We start from the raw sequence: 13924 nt of genomic DNA, 5'->3' as shown, positions 1-13924 counted from the left end.
TCTTTGCATTATCGTTCTTTGTGTATCCGTCTTTATCTTACAACAAAGATGGGTGAAAATAGTTGGAATAAGGTTTTTGCTGTTTGTATACAGTGAAATATATTCTCTGACTTGAGGGTGTGGGTGTGGGTGTGTGTGTGTGTGTTTGTTTGCGTGCACGTGCAAGCGCGTGTGTGCCCTGCTGTTAGAACTAATCCAAATGAAATTAAAATCTAGGACCCCTCAGAGGTCTACCGGTAGATCTGATGAAATTTCCAGCGCTTTCTCTTAATTTCCTCTGCTTCTCAAGTGCGGATCAAAAGCCCACGACTGTCATTGTGAATTACTTCAACGCTCCCAAGTTTCACAGCACACTTTAATTGTTTCCTTCTCAGAAGCAGTAGCCTGCTTTGACCACTGCATGGCAGACAAGAGACTGTACAAGCACTGCTCAGGTTCGAAACCAATTCAAACGTTTTTGTGTCTTTTTGAAGGAAATTAGGGAATTGTCCCATCAAACTTTGTGATAAAACCTATCTAATTTAGAGGCTCTTACTTGTAGCTTTTGCATAAATATAAAGTATAATTACAGTCTTTTAAAAATATTGTTGGGTTTTGTTAGTTTTTTTTTTGCTGCAAGGGAAAATATGAAGTCACAGATTTATCCACTGTGGTTTATTTTCCTTTTTAGCTGAATGCTTTTTTTTCTGAAGACAATCCTGTGTACGACCCAGAGGGTCAGATGTGTTGTGTGATTCCATTTGGCTTTGGCAGCGCTCTGAGCGCGAGCAGAAGCCCTTGCCTCAGCACTTTAGCGTACCCAATAAAGCACCAGGCTCCATACCACTGGGACAGGCTGACAACCACAGCTCAGAGTCGGGCCGCTCGGTCCGTCCGACAGACCCAGGTCCCTTCCAACGCGCCACCGTGCGTGCTCGTACACATTGACACGTGCCCACCGGGACGGTCCTCCATCCCCCCATTGTTCCTACAACTAAACTACAACATGTGCACATTGTCTGTGCACATGCAACAAGCACACACATCACATATGTGTATACATTAACACACAATGTATACACTGAGCTGCAGTCATACTTAATAGTTTGAGTCTGTTTGCATCCTTCTCAGTAGATTCTTTCTTGAGAGCCACACAGAGGAGGATTAGCAGGAGAACGACACGTGTGTACTTTGTTTTCAGATGTGATTCTATATTTTGATACTGTGAATGAAAGCTTCTACAAGGAAGACGCACTCCTCAACACAAACCCACCAGACTGGACCAGTTTAGCTTCAGCGTTTAGGCCGTGTTCCAGGACTTCTCACTGGAACGCAGGAAATGACATTTCCTACATATTGCAGAATAGAGAGAGAGAGAGAGAGAGAGAGAGAGAGAGAGAGAGAGAGAAAGAGAGAGAGAGAGAGAGAGAGGGAGAGGGAGAGAGGGGGGGGGGAGTAGTGGGAGTTTCTAAGTGGGAACAGAGACTGTACTGTTTCATATTACACAGGGAAGAGGAGAAAGAGGAGAAAGAGAGAAAAGTAGCGGCTGACTGCTGGTAGGCTGTGTATAGCCCCAGTTTGTGTTTGGACCCGGGTTGATCGTGTAAGTGATGTACAGTCGTCTGGGTTTATGGATCCACTGACGGAGGACAATGTACTTCTCTTTAGTGGCCCTTGTCCTGACTAAGGCTCTACTCACAGGTAAGTTTACCGTCTGCACAGATAGAAAGAAGAGGAGCTCACAACTCATTTAATTGGTAAAGGCTGCAGAGAAGTAGGCTAGAAAAGCACAAAGAAGTTACAAATAAGTTGACAAATGAACTCCAGATAAAATAACCATTATTATGATTCGGAGGAAATACTGCAATAACTTGCCAAGTTTGATATACGTAATGATACAAAAGTTTGGGAGCCCATTACAAAGCCTTAGCTAAACTGAATATTATGGTCATCTCTATAATGCTTATTCTTGCAGTTATTATTTATGGGAACTGTTTCACAAATACTTTGAAGATCAATTGCCATAAACACTTGTATACTTTTCAAATAAACTTTAAAATCTCCTTGAAACATTAAAAAGTGAAAATTGAGTGGAATTTAAGCACATGGCGTATGTATTTAGAGCCGACAATGAATACAAAATGGTAACATTTTTAAATGGCAGGCTTGATCTGTTTTCCACACAGCCTATCTGGGAGGCATTGTTTACTTGCCTTTGCCTCCCCATGTCTCCCTGGTGTACGGTCTGTCACATTCAATCATACAGGACGCTCCCAGAGGGAGTCCCCAAAAAAAGAGCAAGTAATGGGCACCACAGGCCAGATGGTCTGTGCTATGTTAGTTGTGTGTTTGTGCATCTTGAAGAGCATGTCTTTCTACAGATGAATGTCTTGCACCTGTGGAGTGTATTTTCCAGTAAAATCGCCCATGTTGTGGCCAGACACACACACACACTCTCTCTCTCTCTCTCTCTCTCTCTCTCTCTCTCTCTCTCTCTCTCTCTCTCTCTCTCTCTCTCTCTCTCTCTCTCTCTCTCTCTCTCTCTCTCTCTCTCTCTCTCTCTCTCTCTCTCTCTCTCACCCAGGTTGCAAAATGCTGAATCAAATGTACACACACACACACGCACACACACACACGCGCGCACGCACGCACACACACCGTTGATGGGTCTGTTCTAGTTTCTTTTTGCCATGGTCTCAAAAAGGTTTCACATCAAAGGGACCTGAAAAAATCTCCTCCTCCTTTCTTCTTTTCTTTTTTGTGGTAAAACAATCTATTCTCAGAGGAATCACAAATAGTATAAAAGACAGCATTCGATGAGGATCACCCAGAAATATATATAAATCGATGTATTCATTTTGAGTGTATGTGAAGCCATGACTGGCAAGATATCAAGCATCTTGAAAAAATAAACTCTTTGCAGACAAAGCATTTTCAATAAAGGGCATGCAACCATAATGCAATTTATTGTTTTAAAAAGAATAATAATAGTTTGGTTCAAGCTCTCGCTTCCTACTGTATACGATAGATCCATTAGTCGTGTTTTGTGTACGTGTGTGTGTCTGTGTGTTTGTGTGTGTGTGTGTGTGTATGTGTGTGTGTTGGTGTGTGAGTGTGAACTATATCCACGCGTCTCGGCGTGCGCGTCAGTCAACGTGTTTCTTTGTGTATGTGTGTGTGCGTGCATGTGCATGCACACACACACACAAACCCCTCGTCACGAGTGTCTGCACGCGTGCGCGTTTGCCCCGGCAGAGGTGTGCGACGCGCTCAACGTGACGGTGGTGCCCGGGCCCGTCGCCATGGTGACGGAGAGAGACAACCTCACGCTGTCCTGCCTGGTCTCCCAGCGGAAGAGGGCCAGCGGCGTACTGGTGCTGCGATGGTTCTTCTCCCCCGCCGGCGCCGTCCCCCCCCCCTCCCCCTCGTCGCCATCACCTCCTCCCCCTCCTCCCCCCTCCCCCCAGCCCTCCCCCTCCTCCCCCTCCTCCTCCTCCGAGGTGCTGATCGTGCGGATGGGCATCAAGAAGATGAAGCAGTACGGGAACTACTCCCGGCGCTTCCCGCAGCCCAAGTTCCTCCTGCAGGAGGAGCCAGCGGCGGGGGGGGAGGTGTTCCGGCTGCTCGTCCTCAACGTGACGGCGGGCGACCGGGGCGTCTACAGCTGCAGGGTGCAGGAGATACGGAGGCACAGGAACATCTGGAGGGCCTCGTCCAACGGCACCGGCAGCACCACCCTGGCAGGTACGGGCGGCGTCGCGCCGCGTTGTTGTCCTGTAACCGTCTCCGGACGGCCGCCCAGGGGTCGGGCCCAACGAGGGGAGGACGGTCGGTGATTGGCTGCCGTCCCAGTGTGTGTGTGTGTGTGTGTGTGTGTGTGTGTGTGTGGGGGGGGGGGGGGGGGGGGGGGGGGGGAGTGAGTGAACACAGGGCGGGGTTGTAGCGAGGAGGTCAGGAGGTCATCTGTGCTTCCTCCTGGACAGCGATCCCCGTGCCAGCAGTTACATAACCCCCAGATGAAGCGCGTATAAAAGGCCTTTGAAGGATGGACGCAGGTTTTATCGGCTTTCCCCCTCGGCAGAAGTCATGCTGAACGACTGGCCCGGCCAGTCGTTCAGCATGACTTCTGCCGATGGGGAAAGCCGAGTTCTCTGGTGTTGCTTCATTTCTGTTTGGAAACTCCCAGAGAACAGCTCTACGCAGCGAGGGAACCGGGCCACGGCTTCGGCTGTCATCTGGCAGCGTGAATATAGAGGAGTCGCCCAGCCAGGCAAAACTAATAGAAATGTCTACCACCCCCCCCCCCCCCTCCCATCCCGACCCTTTGCAACAAATGCTGCTGGTCTGCCCCTCAGACCGTTCCAGATCTCCTGGCATTTCCATCTCAAAACAATGAGCTCACTCAGCCAAGCCACTCTCAACAATATCACCCTGTGTGTGTGTGTGTGTGTGTGTCAGCGTGTGTGTGTGTGTGTGTCTGTGTCTGTGTGGGTGTCTGTCTGTCTGTCTGTCTCTGTGTGTGTGTGTGTGTGTGTGTGTGTGTGTGTGTGTGTGTGTGTGTGTGTGTGTGGGTGTGTGTGTCAGCGTGCGTGTGTCTGTGTGTGTGTCTGTATGGGTGTCTGTCTGTCTCTGTGTGTGAGTGTGTGTGTGTGTGTGTGTGTGTGTGTTTGTGTCAGCGTGCGTGTGTCTGTGTGTGTGTCTGTGTGGGTGTCTGTCTGTCTCTGTGTGTGAGTGTGTGTGTCTGTGTGTGTGTGTGAGTGTGTGAAGGAAAAAGGTGCAATGCTGCTGAGTTGGCGACGTTCAAAAAAAAATCCCAAACACATTACATCAGCATTCTGTTTTTACTTTTAAACCACCTTCAGGATTGACTCCAAGTTGTAGCCGCACTGGGATTTGGTTTTATGCAATTCACTAGAATCCAACACCCGCTGTGATGAATGATGTACAACGACACTGTAAAGCTTGGAGAGACATGTTGAGGGGTGACCCTGGGAAGCCCTGATACAAATACACATGTTTTGGCCACTGAAGAGTCAAAGGTGGCGATGTTCTCAGGAAGCATGTGAGGAGCTCTCATGAGCACGAGGACCTGGCTTCAGGCCTGACGGTGACAGGGACGAAAAAGCTATTTGAGGTGATATTAGGAGTGGAGAGGGAGGAGTATATTGTGTGTTTCTTGTATAGCGTAGTGCTGGTGTTTTCCGTTCCACTGCCCACACAACGGTCCCGAGTTTAATTCCCAATGTCAGTTACTTTAATATGTTGTGTCTAATGTCTTCACATGACCAATTAAATTCTCTTCTAAGTATCAGATTACCATGAGATCTACTTAATTTATTTATCTAGCGACATGTGTAGTGCACTTAATTTTAAGTTTGATTTGGATACAATTTAATACCTTTGTGCTTGGAGTCAAACACTACACATGTTTTTAGTAGACTTTGTCATATATTTTGTATATATTACATACCTTGGTATGAACCTTGGTATCTGTAAGAAAAGGTAATTTAACTTTGCATGGGAACAAATACAGCTGTCTAAAAACATCTAAATATAGAATAGTCTAATATACGTCGAGATATAAACAGCTAGGCCTTATGGTTTGGTTTTAGTGTTTGGTATTAGGGTTAGGTTGGGTATTTCAGGTTTGGTTTCCGGGTTAGGGTTTAAAGTTTGGTTTTAGGGAAGGTATTAGAGTTTGATATAACAAAACCATCAGGGTAGAGAAATATTGATTTGGACTGACCTCATTCATCCAAGATGCAAATGATTTCAGCAAGGCAAATGAGACTTGGATACCAAATTCCTAAATGGTTTGTCTATTTTGGCTGTGTGACTTTCCTAGTGCCCCCTGTGACTAAAAGAACACCTGCCTATATGTGTATGGCAAATACTGTGACCTCTGAGCCATGTCATCTTTCCATTGAAAGTGAACTACTTTCACTTTTCCCGGCAAAACGTATATTCTCGTTAATTACTCAGAAACCGTAAGGCATTTGGAAAAGCAAAATAGGCCTACAGGCACGCATACCGGGACAATACCCCAACGATAAAACTGTGGGAGATATATTCCACAAATCAGGCAGAATAATACAAATACAATCATAAAACAACAGTGTTTGCCTCGCAACCACACTTTAAAAAATCGCCTTGTCTGGCAAATACAAGGCAGTGTCTCACTCTGGAAGCCCCACAACCTCAGGCATCTCCCACATGCATGGACCACAGACGCAGAAACACAAGACTGTGTGGCCAAAACACACTACGAAACAAAGCTAAAACTGTCCGCCATGGAGCCCATCCTGTCTGGAGTTCCCCAAACGAGGGCGACACAGTCTTTGCTGCGGACGGCCCCTCTAGTTTCCGTGGATACAGCTGATCTCCGATGCATGAACTCGAAGCCGATCGCGCCTCCTAATGGATGAGCCATCCTTTGCTCATTTTTCCTTATTAGCGGACCACAGAGCAGGCCGCTAGCTCTGGTTTATGAATTCTTCCAACAAAGACAGACTGTAGAGACCTCTAAGAAACCGCCCTCTATCTTTAGTTTTTATGACTTTCCGTTCCTCGCCATGGCTTCAAGAAGAACGTGTCCATTTCTGTTCCTATTGCTGAACGTTTTGGAAGATAAGTGAGGAGCTGAGGTCATTTGATCTAGCTAGCTTTTATTTGTTGCATAAATCTGTTGTTGTCACCGGTCTTATGTATAAGAAACCATGATAAGCACAATGTATCCATCCGTCTAAATGACGGGATTGAGAGCAGTAACCTGAGAAGATCAAACAAGCATTAACATGTTGGAATCACAGAGCCAGCGAGAGATACTGGATGAACCACATAGCCAGAGAGAGATGCTGAATGAACCAGAGAGAGATAGTGGATGAACCACAGAGCCAGAGAGAGATACTGGATGAACCAGAGAGAGATACTGGATGAACCACAGAGCCAGAGAGAGATACTGGATGAACCACAGAGCCAGAGAGAGATAGTGGATGAACCACAGAGCCAGCGAGAGATACTGGATGAACCAGAGAGAGATACTGGATGAACCACAGAGCCAGAGAGAGATACTGGATGAACCACAGAGCCAGCGAGAGATACTGGATGAACCACAGAGCCAGAGAGAGATACTGGATGAACCAGAGAGAGACAGTGGATGAACCATAGAGCCAGAGAGAGATACTGGATGAACCACAGAGCCAGCGAGAGATACTGGATGAACCAGAGAGAGATACTGGATGAACCACAGAGCCAGAGAGAGATACTGGATGAACCAGAGAGAGATAGTGGATGAACCACAGAGCCAGAGAGAGATACTGGATGAACCACAGAGCCAGAGAGAGATACTGGATGAACCACAGAGCCAGAGAGAGATAGTGGATGAACCACAGAGCCAGAGAGAGATACTGGATGAACCACAGAGCCAGAGAGAGATAGTGGATGGACCACATAGCCAGAGAGAGATACTGGATGAACCACAGAGCCAGCGAGAGATACTGGATGAACCACATAGCCAGAGAGAGATACTGGATGAACCAGAGAGAGATAGTGGATGAACCACAGAGCCAGAGAGAGATACTGGATGAACCACAGAGCCAGAGAGAGATACTGGATGAACCACAGAGCCAGAGAGAGATACTGGATGAACCACATAGCCAGAGAGAGATACTGGATGAACCACAGAGCCAGAGAGAGATAGTGGATGAACCACAGAGCCAGAGAGAGATACTGGATGAACCACAGAGCCAGAGAGAGATACTGGATGAACCACATAGCCAGAGAGAGATACTGGATGAACCAGAGAGAGATAGTGGATGAACCACAGAGCCAGCGAGAGATACTGGATGAACCACAGAGCCAGAGAGAGATACTGGATGAACCACAGAGCCAGAGAGAGATACTGGCATGAACCACATAGCCAGAGAGAGATACTGGATGAACCAGAGAGAGATAGTTGATGAACCACAGGAGCCAGAGAGAGATACTGGATGAACACAGAGCCAGAGAGGAGATACTGGATGAACCACAGAGCCAGAGAGAGATACTGGATGAACCAGAGAGAGATAGTGGATGAATCACAGAGCCAGAGAGAGATACTGGATGAACCACAGAGCCAGAGAGAGATACTGGATGAACCAGAGAGAGATAGTGGATGAACCACAGAGCCAGAGAGAGATACTGGATGAACCACAGAGCCAGAGAGAGATACTGGATGAACCACAGAGCCAGAGAGAGATAGTGGATGGACCAGATAGCAAGAGAGAGATATTGCTTCAGCCATAAAGAATGTGAGAGAATACGGCTTCAAGAGTTGTAGAATGCGAAACAATGTTTCACAAAAAAGTAGATTCAATTGTGTTCCAAATATCAAGTAACAACATTTTCAATCACTTGGGTACTGAATGACATTATATTGCCAATACCAGCTACTGTGGAAAATCATCACTAATTTTAATATTAAATATAAATTAATATTTCATTCCTGCATTAAAAGCTCATTATGGGGGGCAAAGGGTTAAGTATAGGATTTTATGTTCTGTCTCCTCAACCTCCAAATGCCCCTGACTCAAAACCAAGTCATCAGTCAGTCTCCGGCCTCACCTGATTACATGCTTATCATATACTATATTAATGTGCTAACAACAAACAGAAATTGGACAATGCAAAAATAATTTTGTAATAGGAACAAGACTGTGTGTGTGTGTGTGTGTGTGTGTGTGTGTGTGTGTGGGTGTGTGTGTGTGTGTGTGTGTGTGTGCGTGGTGTGCGTGTGTGTGTGGTGTGTGTGTGTGTGTGTGTGTGTGTGTGTGTGTGCGTGCGTGTGTGCTGTGTGCGTGTGCGTGTGTGTGTGTGTGTGTGGGTACATTCGTGTGTGTGTGAGCCTATGCTTTATGTACAGTTGTGGTATCCATGGTATTCATGTTAACCTATGGGGTGGGGTTGTCTGGTTAGTTTATGTTTGTTTTTGCCATAAATCACTCATTTACAAAAATAAACCTTAACTTTGATGCTGTTCTTCTGTCCCTGACATGCTGTTATACATTTAATCGGTAACACTTTACAACAAGGGTCAATTAGTTAACACAAGTTAATGCAGATGTAAGCATTATTATTTAGCATCTGTATAGTGGTACGGGTTGGTAGGTTAGGGTGAGGGTTAGGCCTAACCCTATTAAATAATGTATAAATTACATGAGCACAATGAGTCAACATAAACACCATTAGAACGTGATTACTAGACACATTATCTCACTGTTAATCAACTGTTTGTGGATGCCTATCACTGCATGACCTAATGTAAACGAACGAGGGATGATTATGGCCCCACGTTCACGCAGCCTAAGGGGGTGACGGACCCCTTAACGTCCTTGCGGACCCTTCTTGCGTCCAGCGCAAGGGCCGGACGTGCGCCTCCCAAAAATTGAAACCTTCCGTCGAGGCGACGCAGCAGCAAGGCCTGTGATTGGTCCGCTTGCTAAAACCCGACGCAGAGCCATAAAGGTTCAGGACTGCGTCGAAGCGTCTGCGCGGTCGTTGCGTCGCGTGAACGCGGAACCATAATCAGCCCTTTACTGTAACGTGTAACCACTGATCGGATGGTTCGTCCACAGTGCGCCCCCCCCAGGAGGAGGGCAGCGGAGACGGGATGCTGCGCCTGGTCTCAGGTAGGACCCGGCTCGCCCTCCCACACCTGCTTCATTTAACACCCACGTCTTAGACCGCTGTGTGTGTTGGTGCATTCAGGATGAACTGCATAGTGTGGCGTGGCCGTTGACCTGAGTGTGTGTGTGTGTGTGTGTGTGTGTGTGTGTGTGTGTGTGTGTGTGTGTGTGTGTGTGTGTGTGTGTGTACTTCAGACTTGTATCTGTGTGCCGTGCTGATATGCTGCCTGGGGCTCCTCTCCATCTTCCTGTTCACGCTGGTCCTGGGATGCCAGCACCTCCTTAGGAGGAGGCATAGACTCAAAGGTACGGCTCCTCCTCTCCCCCTCTCCTCCTCCACCTCCTCCTCTCCTCTCCTCCTCTCCTCCTCCTCTCCCTCCTCTCCTCTCCTCTCTCCTCCTCCTCTCCTCCTCCTCCTCCTCCTCCTCTCCTCCTCCTCATCCTCCTCCTCTCCTCTCCTCCTCCTCTCCTCCTCCTCCTCACCTCCTCTCCTCCTCCTCTCCTCCTCCTCTCCTCCTCTCCTCATCTCCTCCTCTCCTCCTCTCCTCCTCTCCTCCTCTCCTCTCCTCCTCCTCTCCTCCCCCTCTCCTCTCCTCCTCTCCTCCTCTCCTCCTCTCCTCTCCTCCTGCTGACTGGACCATCCCACTCCCTGCGTTACTTATTATATTTGATGGGACCTTTTGGTTTGTTTTACGGACGCTGAAGACAGACACTTGGGTTGAAGGGGACGGGGGAAAGGCGTTGAGATGTGGTGATTAAACCTGCACTTCTATCCAAAGCAACTGACTTAAGTCCGGCTGCTAATAAAAGGTGCCTTATGCTGACCGTTGTTGACCCCCCCCCTCTCCTCTCCCCCTACAGCCAGCTACCTACTGGTCAAGTGCCCAGAGAGCAGGTGAGTGGCCCCATCAATCCATCCAGGTGTTCCACCTGAAGCGTCGACTCAACCCCACCCTGCTGCGCTGCGTCCCCCTCACTGACGGCCGCCCGCCTCTGTCTCCGCAGCTCCGGGGAGACGGTGACTGACTCCACCTGCTCCTCCAGCTCCTCTCCCCGAGCCCAGAGGAAGGAGTCGCTACGCCCTCCCCGCAGCCGGGCGCGGCCCAAAGCAGCCGCAGGACAGATGCCCCCCAAGGCAGAGGACCCCCCGCCGCCCCCGCCACACAGGGTGCCCAAAGGTCAAAGGGTCAAATGCACTTCACCGTCCGACGCTGGTTTCATCTTAACTCCGATAGCAAAGACCGCCGCTCGTCTGATTGATGACGGCTGGAGTAGAAGCAGGGATCGGGTGTCCGAGGTTACGGCCCGAGAGGTCAATGTACCTGTCGATAAGGCTAAAAGAAACACAGTGGTTTTATATTCTGCGCTGCTCGTCCAAGGGAAACGACTGAACGTCGACTCAAGTGGTCCATAGGAGGAATGGAATGACATGCAATATCCCCAGCCTAATGTAATTGTAGTCCTCCACCCAGACAGTATAGTTATGGAAAAGTCCAGATTGGCAGTGAGCTGCTGGAATGTTTGAATGGGAGAGAAACTGTTAGAATAATACGGCAGAACAACTGACCGTGCATTGAGAGGATTAAAGTCAACACAGGCTCCAGAAAGTGGAATGAAGTGCATTGACGCGTAACCTTATATATTATTGCATATTCTATTCAACACAAGCCAATGACGGCTGGGCATTTCACTCCGCCGCAGTCATCCCCTGAAGGCGGCTGTTTGTATGTTCACGTGGGTTCTGTGTGTTCCAGTTCCTGAGGCTCAACAGAGGCCTCGCAAGCCCAGAAGACTAAAGAACCAAACCAGGAGGTCCACCCCTGTAAGACCATCGTTCACCCACACCATCAGCCAATCGGAAACCTCTGCACGAAACGATGCCTGCATAGGACTGCTCACTAAGTTACACACTTTAAACAACGCAGATTCAGGATTCAATCACTGGGCTATAAATGTATGATACGATATGTTTCTTATGTGAACGATTTAGTTTCATGTAGCATTGGGGAACTCAATGCGATGAATTTGTCACACAAGGAGTTGTGTTGAAGTACCCTCTACATTGTCTTTTAATTCAAGGGCTCTGATTGTATGTGGTTAGAATTCTCTTCTCCCACCACATGCATGTTGGTTCACTGTTTAATTGTAACCCGTTGGGCACGCGCTTCTTCTCAAAGAACTCCTTCTCTGCAAGTACTGGAACATAATGAAGTAACACCCCTGTTATATTGAAGGCAGCAGTGGTAAAACAGAAAGGTCTGAAAACAAGACTATCATTATGAACATTCTTTCCACAGGGACAGAATAAATGTTTACGTTCTGATGTTGAACATTTCTCCCCCGTCTCTTCTTATCACCGTGACCTTCCCTTCTCCCTCCCTCTCTCCGGCTCTCTCTGTTTCTGTCTCTCTCCCTCTCCCTCCCTCTCTCTCCTTTCTCTGGCTCTCTGGTTCTCTCTCTCTCCTTTTCCATCTCTCCATCTTCTCTCTCCTATCTCTTTCCTTTCTCTCTCTCTCTCCCTCTCTCTCCTAACCCTCCTATAATATATCTCTCTTTCTCACATTCTCTCTGTCTCACTCCCTCTCTCTCTCTGACCCTTTGTCTCTCTCTCTCTGTCTATCTCCCATTCCTCTCTCTCTCTCTCTCTCTCTCTCTCTCTCTCCCCCCCCCCCCCCCCCCCAGCAGAGAGACTACTACCAGGAGGACAGTCTGACGTACGCAGAGTTGGAGCTGGTCAGGCCGCGCCCTGAGCCCCCAGTCGCCCCCCCGACAGGCCCGGCCGAGACCCCCACCCCCACCCCCGCCCCCTCCAGCACCACCTCCACCATCATCACCACCATGGACACCAACGCAGACACTGTGTACGCTCAGATCCTCTTCCAGGAGAAGCAGCTGTAACCACCTGCTCCTGTGTGGTCCTCCTCGTCATGAAGGGGGAGATAGGGGTCTGGTCTCTGTGGTTCTCCTGGTGAGGCCACTGCTCCTATAGAACCACACCGCGGAACCTGCTGACACTCAAAAGACTATTTATGAAATAATACAGCATTTGGCTTTCCTCCCTTCATTCTTTCTTGCTTTACATCCTTCCTGTCTTCCTCACTTCCCTCCCTCCCTCTCCTCTCTCCCTCCCTCCCTCCCTCCCTCCTCCCTCTCCTCTCTCCCTCCCTCCTCCCTCCCTCCCTCCCTCCCTTTCTTTATATATGTCTTTCATTTCTGTCCACTTTTCCCTCCTTCTGAGCGCAGTAACCTTGGTTGGCTGAAGCTCTGCGTGGCCAGAGCTGCAGTTTGAGTTGCTTTTTTAAGTCCATTGTTTTGGGGGGGTACTAGTAGTCGTCCCTCCAGCCTGCGTGCCAGATGTTTGGATGCTAGGGAATGCTTGATTAGTTCCAGTAGAACGTGGCGGCTCAGAGCCAGGCCAGACGCCGGGCTCATCGCCCCTGTCCCAGCCCCGAAAGCCTTTTTTATTTTTGTTTTGAAACCTCTTGAATTATGTACATAACTTTAACACTAAAGCGAATAAAGAAATATTATTGGTTGTATACATATATGATATATATATATATATATATATATATCTACATGAGCAAAACAAACTGTTGTTATCCCTTTGCAAAGTGAACTGCATGTAGGGAAAAGATGTGTCAACATCACGACAGTGGAGAGACGAGGCTTCAGGAGAATTAGAATTCTGCCGGCGGGGGCATCCCACTCAGCCGCCCGCCAAAGGTCAGAGGTCGAAGCCATTCTGTGAAGGTCAGTTTGTGAAAAATGGAATGATGTTGAAAGGTGTGCACAGAGGAGAGGAGAATGATGTTTGTCCATTGCACCCTCCTTATGGTAGTGGGAGGATAGAGAGAGATAAAGAGAGGGGAGAGAGAGAGAAAGAGGGGGGGGGAGACAGAGAGACGCTATCATTAACCACACACACACACACACACACACACACTTCAAACTCACTGACTAGGATGAACTCGCTAATGACTGCATTTACTCAAATTAGACTAATTGTAATTGTGCTTAATAATTAGCTTTACAGTGTATTATAATTGGGTTAGGCTACAAGATGGTTCTGCCTAGGTGCAATAATTTATTTGATTTAATTATTCCGGGCAGCCCCGACGGCTTGACATTTCATATCGTAAAGAGCGGCCATGTGGAGAGAATGGAGACGGCCGTTGTCTTTAGAGAAGGTCAGCTCGCTCTCCGGGAAAATTATGAGCACCATTTTCCAGTCTATTAAGCCACTCCACTTAGCACAATTAGCCGCACACACAGAGGTTAAA

The 13924-nt window shown here is 48.2% G+C and overlaps 1 protein-coding gene across 1 annotated transcript; it reads left to right on the top strand.

Annotated features, from left to right (window-relative positions):
- The first annotated feature begins 1494 nt into the window (after positions 1-1494).
- Positions 1495-12539, top strand: vstm4a (V-set and transmembrane domain containing 4a). Its single transcript, XM_056609835.1, has 9 exons — positions 1495-1680; positions 3235-3723; positions 9591-9644; positions 9837-9947; positions 10503-10536; positions 10647-10819; positions 11396-11463; positions 12324-12443; positions 12525-12539. Exons 1-9 carry the CDS (start codon positions 1632-1634, stop codon positions 12537-12539), a joined length of 1113 nt encoding a protein of 370 aa, XP_056465810.1. The 5' UTR covers positions 1495-1631.
- The last annotated feature ends 1385 nt before the right edge of the window (positions 12540-13924 follow it).

Source organism: Gadus chalcogrammus, chromosome 15, assembly GCF_026213295.1.
Source record: "Gadus chalcogrammus isolate NIFS_2021 chromosome 15, NIFS_Gcha_1.0, whole genome shotgun sequence".
Classification (NCBI taxonomy): domain Eukaryota; kingdom Metazoa; phylum Chordata; class Actinopteri; order Gadiformes; family Gadidae; genus Gadus; species Gadus chalcogrammus.
Note: the sequence above shows the minus strand (reverse complement) of the source record. Positions and strands in the feature narration are given on the sequence as shown.

Bases quoted from the DNA above. Each gene is read 5' to 3' on its own strand.
- vstm4a (XM_056609835.1), top strand. From the start codon at position 1,632: ATGTACTTCTCTTTAGTGGCCCTTGTCCTGACTAAGGCTCTACTCACA. The intron at 9,645-9,836 runs GTAGGACCCGGC...TGTGTACTTCAG, and splicing joins GATGCTGCGCCTGGTCTCAG to ACTTGTATCTGTGTGCCGTG. The intron at 10,820-11,395 runs GTCAAAGGGTCA...TGTGTGTTCCAG, and splicing joins GCCACACAGGGTGCCCAAAG to TTCCTGAGGCTCAACAGAGG.